General features: G+C 39.0%; 1 protein-coding gene across 1 annotated transcript in view; it reads right to left on the bottom strand.

The window, feature by feature from the left end:
* The window catches only part of MEP1B (meprin A subunit beta), a 27,320-nt gene extending 12,253 nt beyond the window's left edge, over positions 1-15,067 (bottom strand). The window contains exons 1-7 of the mRNA XM_024757956.1: positions 15,005-15,067; positions 12,946-12,964; positions 12,047-12,091; positions 11,920-11,963; positions 8,692-8,770; positions 1,683-1,800; positions 785-963 (exon numbers count right to left, since the gene is read on the bottom strand). Coding sequence (XP_024613724.1) covers positions 785-963; positions 1,683-1,800; positions 8,692-8,770; positions 11,920-11,963; positions 12,047-12,091; positions 12,946-12,964; positions 15,005-15,067 — 547 coding nt within the window. The remainder of the gene's footprint in view (positions 1-784; positions 964-1,682; positions 1,801-8,691; positions 8,771-11,919; positions 11,964-12,046; positions 12,092-12,945; positions 12,965-15,004) is intronic.
* Between the last annotated feature and the right edge of the window lie 425 nt (positions 15,068-15,492).

Here is a 15,492-nt window from a genome sequence, read left to right as displayed (position 1 = left end):
AAACCAAACCTTTCTGACTTTGAGCACAAAGTCACGAAAAGTTCAGGCTGTTGCAGTGTTTCCCAACATGGGCTCCAAAGAACAATAAATCCGGGAGATCAGCTCAGTGCTTTGTGACCACCTAGAGGGGTGGGACAGGGAGGGAGGGAGGGAAACGCAGGAGGGAGGAGATATGGGGATGTATGTATATGTATAGCTGATTCACTTTGTTATACAGCAGAAACTAACACTCCATTGTAAAGCAATTATACTCCAATAAAGATGTTAAAAAAATAAAAAATAAAAAAAAATTTTAAGAAAAGAATAAATCCAAACACTCCACAAAAAGAGAAAAAAAAAAAGCATGATCAAGTCATTTTAGGAAATGCTCCTCTTGGAGATTTACAATTTATGTTAGTCTAGCAAAGACACTGAACAGTACAGCAGTGTAAATAACTCTAAGTTTAATTTCTTTTAACCTAGGATTTCCCAAATTAATTTTGGAAAATCAGATTCCTTTCCTCACAACCCCCCTGAACAACTTGTGCAATGGCACTACATAAAATAATCTTCGGGAAACACTGGTTTCTAAGATCACGCCCAGCTCAAACTGGGGTTCTGGAATACTGTTCCCCAAAAACCTTCAGGCACTTCAACCCCTATTGAATTAGAGCCAAATCAAGTAAGATCAAAACATCAGAGTTTTCCCATTATTAATAGACAGCACCAATGGCAGAAGAGGGCACATGTTTAGAAATTCAGTATTTAACTTAAAAAACAATGTAAGAAAACAAGATAAACGTACCTGAAATAATTCTGTCCCAAATTATGCTGACATAGTCATCCCGATCAGACCGAGACTGTTCATGCCAGAATCCCAGAGCGTGGAGAAACTCATGTTGCACTGTTGCTATTTTGTCACAGCCCTTTCCGATGGAGAGTTCTTGCTTCCCAATGCGCCTATTTCCCACTGAAGACCAGCAGCTTACAGGAGGGTTTACAGAAGGGGGAGAGGGTTTTATATTGATGCAGGTGGAGGTCCTAAGGCAAAATCCCTAATGCCTAATGCACTTAGGTACCCACCTAGATCCTTCACCTATGTTTGGACACCATGTATTTCTCTCAGAACCTCAGTGCGGTATGAAAAGCCTTCCAGACCAGATGACCTTTGGGGAACTTGGGCTGTGACACCAAATGTTTAAAAAGGACTGAGTCATCCTCCAGGCAGCCAAGTCCTGATCTTTTCTGGCAATTTCAAAATTTTTCAGATGGTCCTTGAATAAGGGTTTTATAGGTATAGCAACCATTCAGAACTGCTGACCTTGAGTCAAATAACTATCACCTTCTTAACTGAAGTAGTAAGAGCTCTTAGGTTAAAATAAATTTAAATATACATGTGCACATACATACAGATGGGTTTTACTTGAAGGCAGAAATAAGGAGTATAGAAACGACAAACAGGTTGAAGTTCACAGAGTCATAGGGTGGATGGCATGCGATCCCACCTTCCTTGTCTTAACGTTGGCAGTCTGGTTGCATGTATGAAAATATTCTTTTATGGCTAAAGAAAACAGATCCAGCAAACAGCGATGGAAGCCCCCGACCCCCCGCCAAGGTTAGGGTCGAGGGCAACTGCTGTGATGTAATGCCCCAGCCACAACAGTTCTCATCAGAGCACTTAGAAGACCAACTCTTCAACTTACCCACTGCCCTTGAACACTGATATATAGTTGGGTTCTCCAGACCAAGGCTTGAAGTCAATGCATGTTTTTAGGCGATAGCGTTCAAATGCATTGAGGATAACTCCCCTGGCATTCATTTCTGAAGGAAGAAAACAAACAAAAATAAACGTATTAAAATTACCACCATTGAACAGTTCACCATGGAAACAGGCCATGCAATATATTGTTTATCATGCGTTAGCCCCTCCATGAATATTTAGTGTTTTATTTTTTAAAAACTTAGTATACAGCACCCATCAAGTATCACATGCAATTAATTGGTTGCTCTTCAGGTAGCTTTTTTTCACCCCATATATATTTCCCTGGAGTCATTAGAGGTGCAAATAGCAAAAAGGGCATTTCCTTACCTCAGGGAACATATACATTGGTTCGCAGGCAACCAAAATGAACAATCACTGTCACGTGCTTCATCTAAGAAGCTATAATATGTATTTAAAGCCTCACAGCAGAGTTTTTAATCTGAGGACCTTGAGATGAGAGGGACCATGAATATGTTGAAATAGTAGACAAAGAATTACGTCTCTATCTATATATATCTGTCTCTGCAAAGTGCATTTTCTGGGGAGAGCATTCATAAGATTCGCAAGTGAGTTCCGGGTCCAAAACACAAATAAGAACCATTGCTTTCAAGTTGAGTGATGCTAACAGGTTAGATAGAATGGAGCTCAAAGACGGCAGAGGTGTGAAAGCAGAAAAGACGTTCAGGAAAAGAAGCTCAGAGGGCAACCCGGAGGAAGGAGCTATATCAGGTGCATATGGAGAGACAGTCACAGCTGGGGTCAAGTACGGTGAAGTGAAGGATGATGTCTGCCGGGAGGTGGGAGACAGTATGGCAGAGAAGATGGTGTGTGGACTTTGGAACAAGACACAGCTAAGTTCTCCCCTATCCTCACCACTTTTTTTTTTTTTTGCGGTACGCGGGCCTCTCACTGCTGTGGCCTCTCCCGTTGTGGAGCACAGGCTCGAGACGCGCAGGCTCAGCGGCCATGGCTCACGGGCCCAGCCGCTCCGCGGCATGTGGGATCCTCCCGGACCGGGGCACGAACCCGTGTCCCCTGCATCGGCAGGCGGACTCCCAACCACTGCGCCACCAGGGAAGCCCCCACCACTTATTTTTGATGCATAATCTTTGCCAATTTAATTTACCCTTAGAGCTTTGGTATTATCATCAGATCAGCTAAGTGGGAAATTAAAATGAACTTCACAGGGATATTGTGAGGATAGCAGAGAAAGTAGAGGTGAAGTTCCAAGTACAGTAGTCTCCCTTTATCTGTAGTTTTGCTTTCTGCAGTTTCAGTTACCTGCAGTTAACCGAGATCCAAAAATATTAAATGGAAAACTCCAGAAATAAGCAATTCATAATTTTTAAGTTGCACGCCACTCTGAGAGCTTGACAAAACCTTGTGCCATGCCGCTCCATCCCACCAGGGACTCCCCAACCCTGGACATCCATTATCTGCTCCCAACACCCAATCATCAACATCACCATGGGTCAGTGACCCAGCATCACCCGAAGCAGATGATCCTCCATTGATGTGTCATCAGAAGGTCAATAGTAGCCTAACGTTACATCACAATGCCTACGTCATTCACCTCATTTCATCTCATGATGCAGGCATTTTATCATCTCACATCATCACAAGAAGGGTTAGTACAGTACAATAAAATATTTTGAGAGAGGGAGACCACATTCACTTAACTTTTATTACAGTGTGTTATAATTGTTCTCTTTTCTTATTAGTTACTATCTCTTCCTGTGCCTAATTTATCAATTAAACTTTATCATAGGTATGTAGTATAGGAAAAAACATGCTCTATATAGGATTTGGTACTACCCACAGCTTCAGGCATCCACTGGGGGTCTTGGAACATATGCCCCGAGCATAAGGGGACACTACTGTAAAGTGAGCATTTATCCAATGTTTATTTCCTTCCTACCTTCTTACATGTCCATTGCACAGACATTTAAAGACATTATTCAGAAAGCCTCTGTCTAGGTGAAAGTAAAGAACAAGATACATGTGGGACCTAAAATCCATGAATCTATAAGAGGCACTCAGAATTCAACCTTTTACAATATCACACAAATAATACATGTTCATTGTAAGTTCGAAAATATAAACAAAAAGAAAGAAATTATAAAATCTTACCCAGAAATAATCAACCACATTTATCATACTTTTTTCTCATGAATACGTACATACATAATATACATATTTTTATAAAAAATAAAGTCACAGCCTACATAATATATTATAAACTATTTTTTCACTAAATAATATATCTTAAAATCTTCCTTCATCAGTAAGTATTGTTCTTTGGGGTTTTTTTGGTTTTTTTTTTTGGGGGTACGCGGGCCTCTCACTGTTGTGGCCTCTCTCTTAGCGGAGCACAGGCTCCAGACGCGCAGGCTCAGCGGCCATGGCTCACGGGCCCAACCGCTCCGCGGCATGTGGGATCTTCCCGGACCGGGGCACGAACCCGTGTCCCCTGCATCGGCAGGCGGACTCTCAACCACTGCGCCACCAGGGAAACCCAGTAAGTATTGTTTTTACCACTTTAATGGCCACATTATATGACGGTAAGATACATAACTAACTTCCTATTGTCAAATATTTAAATTGTTTCCAAATTTTCTGTATTGTAAGTATCACATTTGGGTCACTATTTCAGATCTATCACTTCCTTAAAATAAGGCATGATGATACCAACCACCACATGACTTTTTGAACTGAACGTAAAAGGAGCTTGCTTGCCTTCGATTTTTATCAAAGCTTAATGAGGATAGTCTCTATCCTGCGTTGAATTGTTTGGAGACTCAAATAAGGGAAAAAATGTGAAAGTTCCGTAAAAAGTATAGCTTTCTACCAAGATAAGATCCTTATTTACCCTGTGCCTTTATTTACCAAGGGCTTTAATTCACTTTGCATCACAGATGCAGAAGAGCTCCACCAGGAATCCTGTTACCTAAATCCCCAGGCTCCGAAGAACAAGGCAGGTCCCAGACAAGCCTAGGAGTTAAGCAAGCAGCTGTTTAGAATTATCTTCCCCTTGTTAGCCCCTTCCTGCTCCTAGCACCTTGGTCTTCATTTCTATTCCCACCTTTTACCCCTTTCCTCCTCTCCCTACTTCCCCCTACCACTCACTTCAAATCTGGCACTCAGGCAAGCAACTGTAACTCACTCACAGGAAGCTATACACCGTTGCTTCAAGTTTCACCCCTTTCAGGTGAGTTGCATCTTAACAGCCAGATAATACCTGAGGCTTAAGCTAAAAGACTAAAGCCCTACTGGCAGCATTTCATATGGAAAACAGTTTGGAGTTTTCTCAAAAGACTAAAAATAGAACTACCATATGACCCAGCAATTCCATTCCTAAGTATATATCCAAAAAAACCAAAAACACTAATTTGAAAAGATGCATGCACCCCAAATGTTCATAGCGGTACTATTGACAATTGCCAAGATATGGAAGCAACCTAAGTGTCCATCAACCGGTGAATGGATAAAGAAGTGTGGTATATGTATATACACAATGGAGTACCACTCAGCCATAAAAAAGAATGAAATTTTGCCTTTTGTAGCAACATGGATGGACTTGGAGGGCATTATGCTAAGTGAAATAAGTCAAATACTGTATGATGTCACTTGTATGTGGTGTCTAAAAAGTAGGACAAACTAGTGAATATAACAAAAAAAGAAACAGACTTACAGATATAGAGAACTAGTGGTTACCAGTGGGGAGAGGGAAGGGGGGAGGGGTAATATAGGGGGAGGGGACTAAGAGGTACAAACTATTAGGTATAAAATAAGCTACAAGGATCTATTGTACAACATGGGGAATATAGCCAATATTTTATAATAAGCATAAATGTAGTATAACACGTAAAAATTGTGAGTCACTATATTGTACACCTGTAACATATAATATTGTACATCAACTACATTTCAACTTTAAAAAAGCAAAAAATTAGGGCTTCCCTGGTGGCGCAGTGATTGAGAGTCTGCCTGCTAATGCAGGGGACGTGGGTTTAAAATGGAAAAAAAAAAAAAAAAAAAATACATGGCAAAAATAGCCTAAGAGATACAGTCAAATTAAAGCTCACTGATCTTTCATGGAACACAGGAGAATAAAGTTTTTAAGCTATATATACATACATATATATGTGTATATATGTATGTATATGTATTATACACATACATATATATGATTTTGAAACAAAAGTATTTTAAATTTTTTAATCAAAAGATTAAAATCAAAAATAAATATTTAAATGAGGAGAGGTTGGTAAAAGGGTACAAACTTTCAACTGTAAAATAAATAAGATCTGAGAAGCTAATGTAAAACATGGTGACTATAGTTGATAGTACTGTATTGCATAATGGAAATTTGCTAAGAGAGTAGAACATAAATGTTCTCACACACAAAAAAAGGAGAAATACGTGAGGTGATGGACGTGTTAGTTAACTCGATGTGGGAATCCTTTCACAATGTATACATATGTCCAATCACCACAGTTACAATTTAAGTATCTTGTAATTTTATGTCAATTATACCTCAATAAAGCCGAAAATTTTTAATTTTAATAAAATGTTTCAGATTTTCTCCAGTTCCAAAAGCCAATGAACATCATTCTCTCCTGATGTTACACAAGCTCTTTATAGCTTCTAATCCTATTAATTACTATTGCTTTGGCTTTTTCTACTGTACTCTTGGTTTTTCATCTGTTTAATGGCCATTCTTCCCTTCTCAAAAATCTCTATCAGGGCTTCCCTGGTGGCTCAGTGGTTGAGAGTCCGCCTGCCGATGCAGGGGACACGGGTTCGTGCCCCGGTCCGGGAAGATCCCACATGCCGCGGGGCGGCTGGGCCCGTGAGACATGGCCGCTGAGCCTGTGCGTCCGGGGCCTGTGCTCCGCAACGGGAGAGGCCACAACAGTGAGAGGCCCGCGTACCGCAAAAAAAAAAAAAAAAAATCTCTATCAGATCTCCCATCTATATCAATGCCAAAAAGTTGCTCTCCCACGCTGAATTCCATTCTGTGCCATCTTCTTACACAATACAATCGTCCTGCGTCATCCAATAAGATCCATTATCTATGAAGTACTCATTATATGCAAGGCACTATGTGAGAATCTCATCCATATCCATAGCTTCAACCATCTCCTATACCCTTAATAACTCCCTGTTAGATTTCTCTATCTTGAATGACCAGATCAGACACCAAGCCATTATATGATATCTCCGCCACAGTGAGCCTGATGCATTTCAAATTCTGCATGCCAAAAACCAATTTCCACCACATTTCTCTATCCTACCCTCTCCAAGACATATTCCCTATTCTTGTTAAAGGTGTTACCATCCACCCAGGTGTCTAAGACATAATCTTGGACACTAGCACTTCTTGCCCTAGACTCACCTTCTTCTTGATCTCTTGGAGCCAATCACCAAATCTAATTGTCTCCTAAGCCTCTCTTAAAATTATCCCCTCTTGTCTATCCTCGCTGAGAGAGTCTTGGTTCAGAAACTCTTTAATCTTTCCCTGAATTTCTTCAAGAGTCTAACAGATCTTCTTACTCTCTTTCTGTCCCACTGATAATACATCTTCTGTACTGCAACCAGAGTGATAACAATCTCACTTCTGCATTAAAACCTTTAGCGGCTTCACATTACCACTGGTATACACACCACGTTCTTTAACATGGGGAAGACTCAAGTCCTTCCCAATCTGAAGTCTGCCTGTCTGTTCAACTTCATTATCTCCCCGCTCTCAACCTACTTCCCAGCAGGGGTTTTCTTCCTTTCCCCATGCCTTTGCACGTAGTGATCCATCTGCCTAGAGCGTGCTTCCCTTGCTATTAGAGGCTGCACTAGCCCCCATAGTTCCTTTCTATGAATTAGAAAGGGCCACCTCACTGTACACCAGAAACTAACACAATATTGTAAATCAAATATACTTGAAAGAAAGGGAGAGGCACCTCATCTGGGCAGATGTTGCAGGTGCTGGCTTGGCAGGTGGCTGAATAGTACTTCATGCAAAGAAATGAATGCTCATGATGAATATAATGCAAACTTAATTTCAGTCCCACTTGTGCCCCCTCCCCAGGCACCTATGTGTGGTGTGCAACTTGCACAAGCTTCATGGCAGCCCTACTGCATAGGGTCACCTGCTCCCTAATGCATATGCCTTTATATCTAGGCTGAGTTAAATGTCCTCCAGTGTGCTCCCATAACATTTTGAACATATCACTAATCATTACATTTACTGCATTCTATTATAATTAGCTTTTGGTTTATCTGAATCTCTACTGAAATGTACGATATTTAAGGAAAAACCTCCCAAATAGCAGTTCCTAAACTGATGCTGGTCAAGGATATCATTTTTACTAAATGGGGACCATGTTTAGAGCTTTCCATTACAATAAATTTCTAATATAGAATAGCTGTCCTTTCTTTTGGATTAGGTTCTTCTGACTTTTTAGTATTAAAACATTATTTATTTTATAAACAAAAAAGATGATAAAAGATGATAGTGGGTTCTTGTTGTTTAAGTTCCTCAATTGTCCAAATAAAATATTAGTAAAATAGTGACAGTTCCTAAAGTTTTGTTTGGTTGGTTGTTTCATGTTTCAAACTCATATGTAAAGTCTGAACATATATGAAACCACTGCTTTAAAATAAAGACTAGCTCCCTAAAATTTATGTCCCAAGCAACCAATACAGAGTAGGCTCTCCATAAATATTGGTTGAATTCATCCTTTATTGGTCAAAACTCAGCAAATATTTCAGACAAAATCATTTAGGTTCTGTTCATTTTTCATTTTGCTTATTTTTTTTAAAGTGTACTTAGCCACACAAAACAACAAAGAAAAAAACCCTTAAAGGCCATGTGAGTCTTCCCTTGGAAATACTGTCATCATATTCTGTCAGGAACATACATTAGTTGTGGGCACTCCAAAGAGCATACTAACCCAAGCTATTGTCTAGAACATATGGAATAGTATGAGGCCATCTATATCTTTCTCCAACGATGGAATTTCTTTCTTGTACCTGTCAAAATTAAGTGGGAAAGGATTCACTGAATGTATCAGTCAAACATTTATGAAACAATCAATAGTTAATCTAGAAATAAAGGAAGTTTTAAGCTTTCCCAGCCAGCCTAAACAAATTGCCAGGGTGTGTGCATGCACGTACACATGTGTGTGTACACCTACTTTTATCATATTATAATAAAGGTTTAGGAGGAAATCACTAATTTCTGGGGCTTTTTTTTTCTTTCTTTCTTTTTTATTTCTGGGTTTTTTAATAAGGAGAATGATAAGCATTAATATTTCCTTTAATCCTATCATTTCACTTCAATTATTCATATTTTTACATATCCTTGTAATAGCACAAGTTCGTGGGCCTGACGCATAGTGAGGCCAAACAATCTGAAACATCAGAGTTTGGAGCAGAGAAAGGTTTATTGCAGGGCCATGCAAGGAGATGGGTGGCTCAGGCCCCAAAAAGCCCCGAGCTCCCCAAAGTGTTTCAGCAAAGCATTTTTAAAGGCCAGGTGAGGGAGGGTGGTTACAGGGTATGTGATCAGCTTATGACAATTCTCTGACTGCCTGATGGGAAATCACTAATTTCTATCATTAATTTTGTTGATAAAGTTGAAGCAAAATCATGTAAATAATGATTGTTGGAAAACTGGACAATAAATATGGTAGATTCATAGACTAGTTTCTTATACTAGAGATTAAAAATATACAAGAAGGAAGTGATAGCAAAACCTCAATCATCTTGATCTCAGAATATCAGAAAAAAAATCACACATGAGCTGGACCAAAGTTTTCAAACAATTTTAAAGTACTTGAAATTTTTTTTTTCCTGGTCCATTCATCCTTCATCAAGTATTTTTTTAACATCTTTATTGGAGTATAATTGCCTTAAAATAGTGTGTTAGTTTCTGCTTTAACAAAGCAGAATCAGCTATACATATAACAAAGTGAATCAGCTATACATATACATATATCCCCATATCTCCTCCCTCTTGTGTCTCCCTCCCAACTTTTATAATAGAAAGCTAATAATGTTTCATTAATGTATTCATCCAGCCAACAAAATGAACACTGTTCAAGAGAACAGAGATCCATTGGTAACCAAACTACCAATGTCTCTACCTTCCTAGAGCTCTTTCTAGTAGAGACAAACAGCATGTAAGAAAACAGTCTAAGGACTTCCCTGGTGGCACAGAGGATAAGACTGCACACTCCCAATGCAGGGGGACTGGGTTCGATCCCTGGTCAGGGAACTAGATCCCACCTGCATGCCGCAACTAAGAGTTCACATGCCACGACTAAGAGTCCACACGCTGCAACTAACAAGCCAGTGAGCCACAACTAAGGAGCTGGTGAGCCACAGCTAAGGAGCCCACCTGCCGCAACTAAGACCCCATGCAACCAAATAAATAAATAATTTTTTTTAAGTTTAAACAGGATATATTTAATAGTAGCAGAGGAAAAAGGGAGATGTGGACAAGAATAAAGGGATTAGGGGAGTGTATTAGATAAAGAGGTCAGGACAGGACTCTTTGAAAGGATGACATTGAAGGTGAAATGAGAGTGATAAGAAAGAGCCGGTATTGAAAGGGGCTCTGGAAAGATCATTCCAGACAGAGGAAACAGTAGTTGTTCTGCTCTGAGGTAGGAATATGCTTGGTATATTTTGCATGTTTGAGGCCAGTGGCCTAAGGAGATGAGATCAAAGAAGAGAGGAGATGGGAGGAGAGATAGGCAGGAGTTAGATCATGCAAAGCCCTAAAGGCTGTGGGTAAATCTGGATATTATTCTAAATATGGTAGGAAGCCGTTGAGTTTCAAGCCAGGAAGTGAAATGGTGGTGTTGCTTATTTAAAAGTTCACTTTGCTGTAGGGGATAGGGGACAGGGACAGGGTGGAAAAGATTCTAGGAGGGCAACATTTGAAGCAGATAAATTAGGAGAAAAGTGGATTCTTTGGAGTATATATACTTTGGAGATAGAAATGATAGAACTTGCTGATGGAGTGGATGGTGGGGTGAGGGAAACGGAAGAAGCAAAGGTGACTCCTAGGTTTTTTACTTATTCAGTGGAGTGGGGAGAGGGAGTGGTGATAACTTTACTAAGACGGAAAACTAGGGAGGAACAGCTTGTATGAGAAATCAGAGTTTAGTTGAGGACATATTATGTTTGAGGTATCTTGTAGACATTCCAATGGAACTGATGGATTAGTATTGAGATAGACAAGTCAGGAGCTCAGGGGAAGGAATGAACCAGAGTTATACATTGGGAGTCATCAGCACAGAGATGACAAGCCCTGGTACAGGGTAGGATCAAGGAGAGAAGAGCAGACCAAGGACTAAACCTCAGACACTGCAGCTCTGTTTCTTGAGTTGAAGTTCACAGTGGGGGTTGAGGAATGTTTAAGCTCCCTTAAACTACACGTAAGGTACCTGTGTTCATCTGTGTGCCATGATGGCTAGGTAAGAACCAGTACTCTTTTTTTTTTTTTTGCATTACGCGGGCCTCTCACTGTTGTGGCCTCTCCTGTTGCGGAGCACAGGCTCCGGACGCGCAGGCTCAGCGGCCATGGCTCACGGACCCAGCCGCCCCGCGGCATGTGGGATCTTCCCAGACCGGGGCACGAACCCGTGTCCCCTGCATCGGCAGGCGGACTCTCAACCACTGCGCCACCAGGGAAGCCCCAGAACCAGTACTCTTTATGATAGTTTGGGAAGATCTTTATGTGGCAACTCTATTCTCAGCTGTCAGAGTAGGAGTCACAAAACCTTTCTCTTATGGTAAAAACCTGATTCATTGAATTTACAAATTCAGTTTAATTTTGCTTCAACTGGCTTTAATCAGTGAGGTTCTATTTAAAAATGAAAATATCATATTGTTCCCATAATGAAAATCAGTCAGATCAGTAAGACCAAAGCATACCAGGTGAGGGATGGTGGTTTTAACCACACAGAAATCTGAGTAATGAATGATGAAGATACTATTATATGAATCCCTTAGAGTAAAAAGTATTCATTGACTAAATGTGTCAACTATGATTCTACACCCTTAGAGACAGTTGGGCTTAACAAAGCCCATGTTGTCCCATCATTCTCAGATACTCTATTTTAGCTTGCAGTGGTTAATTGAAGGTCTTTCCTTGCATTGTTTCAACTCACCCCATCAAGTCTGATGTCTCCCTCAAAAAGATCCAGTCCCAAATCTAAGAGGGAAGGTAAAAATTTGTGTTAGCAAATTGGATTCAAACTCCCCACTTAATAAAGAATTAAAAAAAAATCCACAAACCTTCATTGATATCAAATATATCCTGGTCAATTCCACCATCTACATCTTTAACAAAAAGAATAAAAACACATTGAACATTGTGTTTATGAAAGAAGAAAATCTTTATCAATGGCCAATTAGAAGTAAGCAAGGTTCTTTTGCCTCAGATAAGAGAGTACCAGGTTCTGATTCAACATACATTGATTCATTGATTGATTGATCGATTGATTGAGACCTCCCATGAGCCAGGCTTGGGGCTATGGGGCTTTTGCATATGTACTCTTGTTTTACCCATGTCCCTTGTATGCCAAATAACTTCAGGAATAAGAAATTGGTCATTCCATATAATATTAAGCTTAATTTGAAAGACTAGATTAGATGACTAGATTAAATAGGAAGCAAATACTTAAATTTGGTCAAACCAGTACAATCTATCCATATATTTATATTCCTTGCTAATAGTGTACCTTGGAACTCTCAAGCAAAATTCCTAATTTATATTTGAATTATTCTTAAGTTGCAAAGGGGTAGATAATATGGCCAAGTCTCTAAGTGTACAACTGAATAGGACAGACATCAGGTCCATTTGATTTGACACAAAATAACAAAAATAATAATAGTAGGCATTTTATGGGATGCCAATATGTCAGTCACTGTGTTTGGACTTTCTTATACCACCATTTATTTTTTTTTTTTTTGCTGAGTAGGTGGAACGCCGGAGCAGAAACAATAAAACGTTCCTCAATAAGTCAAAAGAAGCCAGCGCTTGATCAAAGTTCAATGCAATTATGCAATAATGCATATGCAATTATGCACTGTGCTTAGCATTAAATGTGTTCTAAGTTCTTCTGTTCTGTTGTTCTATTATTCACATAACCTTTTTTTACTATAACATAGGGCAAAACTCAAAATAGACTCACCAAAGATTTCTGGGGTTGGCTGGGAAACAAACACATACAAAAGATATATTATTTTGATGCCCACGAAATAAATGGTCTTATTGATTCCAATTTATATCTAACCATTTCTGGGGTTTTCTTTTTTCCCTAATATTATGGATAACTTTCTGGCAAAATCCCAAGAGAACTAAATCAGAGTCTAAGATAACTTTTTGACCCAAGGGTCTTCTCATTTCATATAAAAAAATGAAACAGCCTGTTGTATGGATTTGAAGGTGAAAGAAACAAGAAACCAACTTCACAGGTTGAAAAGAAGGCAGAACATAAGAGTCCTGCCCTCAATCAAGGGTTCACTTTAAACATGATTTAAAGTGAACATGATTCTAAAGAATTCATGGAGCTATGCTTGAAAAACCTAATAATTTATTCCCAATATTGAAATATTATTATAATTTTTCATGATCCTTTATAAAGAAAATTTTATTGAAGACCTCATTAACCATGGTTTATTTTCACATTTCTCTCAAGACTCCACCTTTAAAGTCAGTACCAAATACTCCAGAAAAAAAATCTATGGCTATACTTTGCAAGTGGGAAAAAAAAAAAAACTTCTGAAAACAGATTTGCTACAGGTGATGAAATGAAACCCAGACCACATACACGATGGCAAAAACTAAGTAAACCTGAGATTTCTTAGTGAAGTCTAGTTTAAAAAGCTCATGGGACTGGTAGACAGTAGGTCTGGGTTTTATTCCTGCTTCTACCAACTAACAGCAAGTCAGTTCACCTTCCTGATACTTAGAATATCTGTATAATATGGTCAGTGCCTGCTTTGCCTGGGTATTATGATGGTTACATGATGTAATGTGAAAGAACTTGGTAAACTTCGTCATACAAATGTAAGGTGCAATTTTATTTAAATACTTACCTGTAGATACTAGAATATAGATACTAGAATCAGTTGGGGTGTTGGACAAGCATGGGAATAACTGGTTGGATGATGACCATCCTTTTTGATATTAATTAGTGCCTTGATTTCCTCACACTTGACCACACACAGGCACACACTCACAGAAGAATGCCAACACACCTCCTGAAAAAAGTCATCAAGTATTTGTTCATAATTACAGTTTTAATGAGTCTTCAATAGTATCTCCTGTTCTCACTGCTGTAGTTCTGTTCACAGAATATCAGCTCAACATAATAATTGTTATTTAAAAATCACAACTAAAGGTTCCCCCCCAGTCACTTGAAACTTCATTTAAAACCTGATTATGAAAAAACAAAAAAAACACAAAAACGTGATTATGGTTACCAGGGGATAGGGGGGGAGGGAAAATTTGGGAGATTGGGATTGACATACACACATATATACATATCTATATAAGATAAATAGCTAATAAGAACCTGCTGTATAGCACAGGGGACTTACTCAATACTCTGTAATGGCCTATATGGGAGAAGAATCTTAAAAAAAATAAATAAAGCGTGGCTCTCTATATATGTATAACTGATTCACTTTGCTGTACACCTGAAACTAACACAACATTGTAAATCAACTACACGCCGATAAAAATTAAAATAAATAAATAAAACAAACCTCAAGTTGGTTTGTGGTACCAACTACCTGTCACTGTAGAAAGATAGGTCTAACCTGATGAAGAAGCAGAAAAGAAATCCCATGCTACAAAACGTAAGTATTTGCTGTGCCTGTGACATTCATCATTCACTCCGTCACGTCTCACATTACTGTAACAGCAATATGTGTCACATTCCGCAGTAAAAATGGAATGATTTTCAAATTTCACATTTTCCATCTTATGAAAAGAAAACTTGTTACACAGCAATGAAACTGAAGATAAAACATAACTTTATGTCAGTGTCCCTGACTTTTCTTCTGGTGGGTCTTCTTCTCACTTCCAGTACCCTGCCTGTCCCTGCTCGCCAAAAAGAAACGTTTATTTCATTGACACTTTGAAATTCCTTAAAAAACAAAAAACGAACGAACAGGTTGTTCTTTAATGATCGGTATCAACTACCCCCAATTTTTCTAATTGTTTTCCATACATTGTTTTCTTACCAAGCCAAAAACCCGGAGGAGGGCAGCAAAGAAAAGAAATGAAGGCAGATACCAAGAATCCATGCTGTCACTTCCAGCTGAAAGTTGCAAACTATGAAATTCAGAGTAGCATTTACTTTTTAAAAGGCAAACATCATAACGTATAGCCTTTGATCCTAATGATCCATCTGGCAGGTCAGCCCACTGCAGTAGTAATACCTCCAATCAAAAAGTTAAAGTCCAGTATCCTTAACACTGTTCTGCAGAGTTTATTGGTTGTTATTCTGTGTGTGGGTTTTTTTTTTTCTCCTGTGTCAACACTCAATAGCCAAGTGCCTGGCTGAGACCTGTTAATAAGTTCTCTAATGTATAATACTGGTCCCCAAGATTATTAAGTGCCATTTGAGGGAAAAAAATCCAATTAATTTCTAAACTCAATCTTTCAAATGGAAACATTTGTGAAGCTTCTGCCCTTGTAGCCCTGAGCTGCTTTAATATATCCATGTATG

The sequence above is a fragment of the Neophocaena asiaeorientalis genome, unplaced genomic scaffold (genome assembly GCF_003031525.2).
Source record: "Neophocaena asiaeorientalis asiaeorientalis breed wild unplaced genomic scaffold, Neophocaena_asiaeorientalis_V1.1 scaffold126, whole genome shotgun sequence".
NCBI classification, from domain to species: domain Eukaryota; kingdom Metazoa; phylum Chordata; class Mammalia; order Artiodactyla; family Phocoenidae; genus Neophocaena; species Neophocaena asiaeorientalis.
Note: the sequence above shows the minus strand (reverse complement) of the source record. Positions and strands in the feature narration are given on the sequence as shown.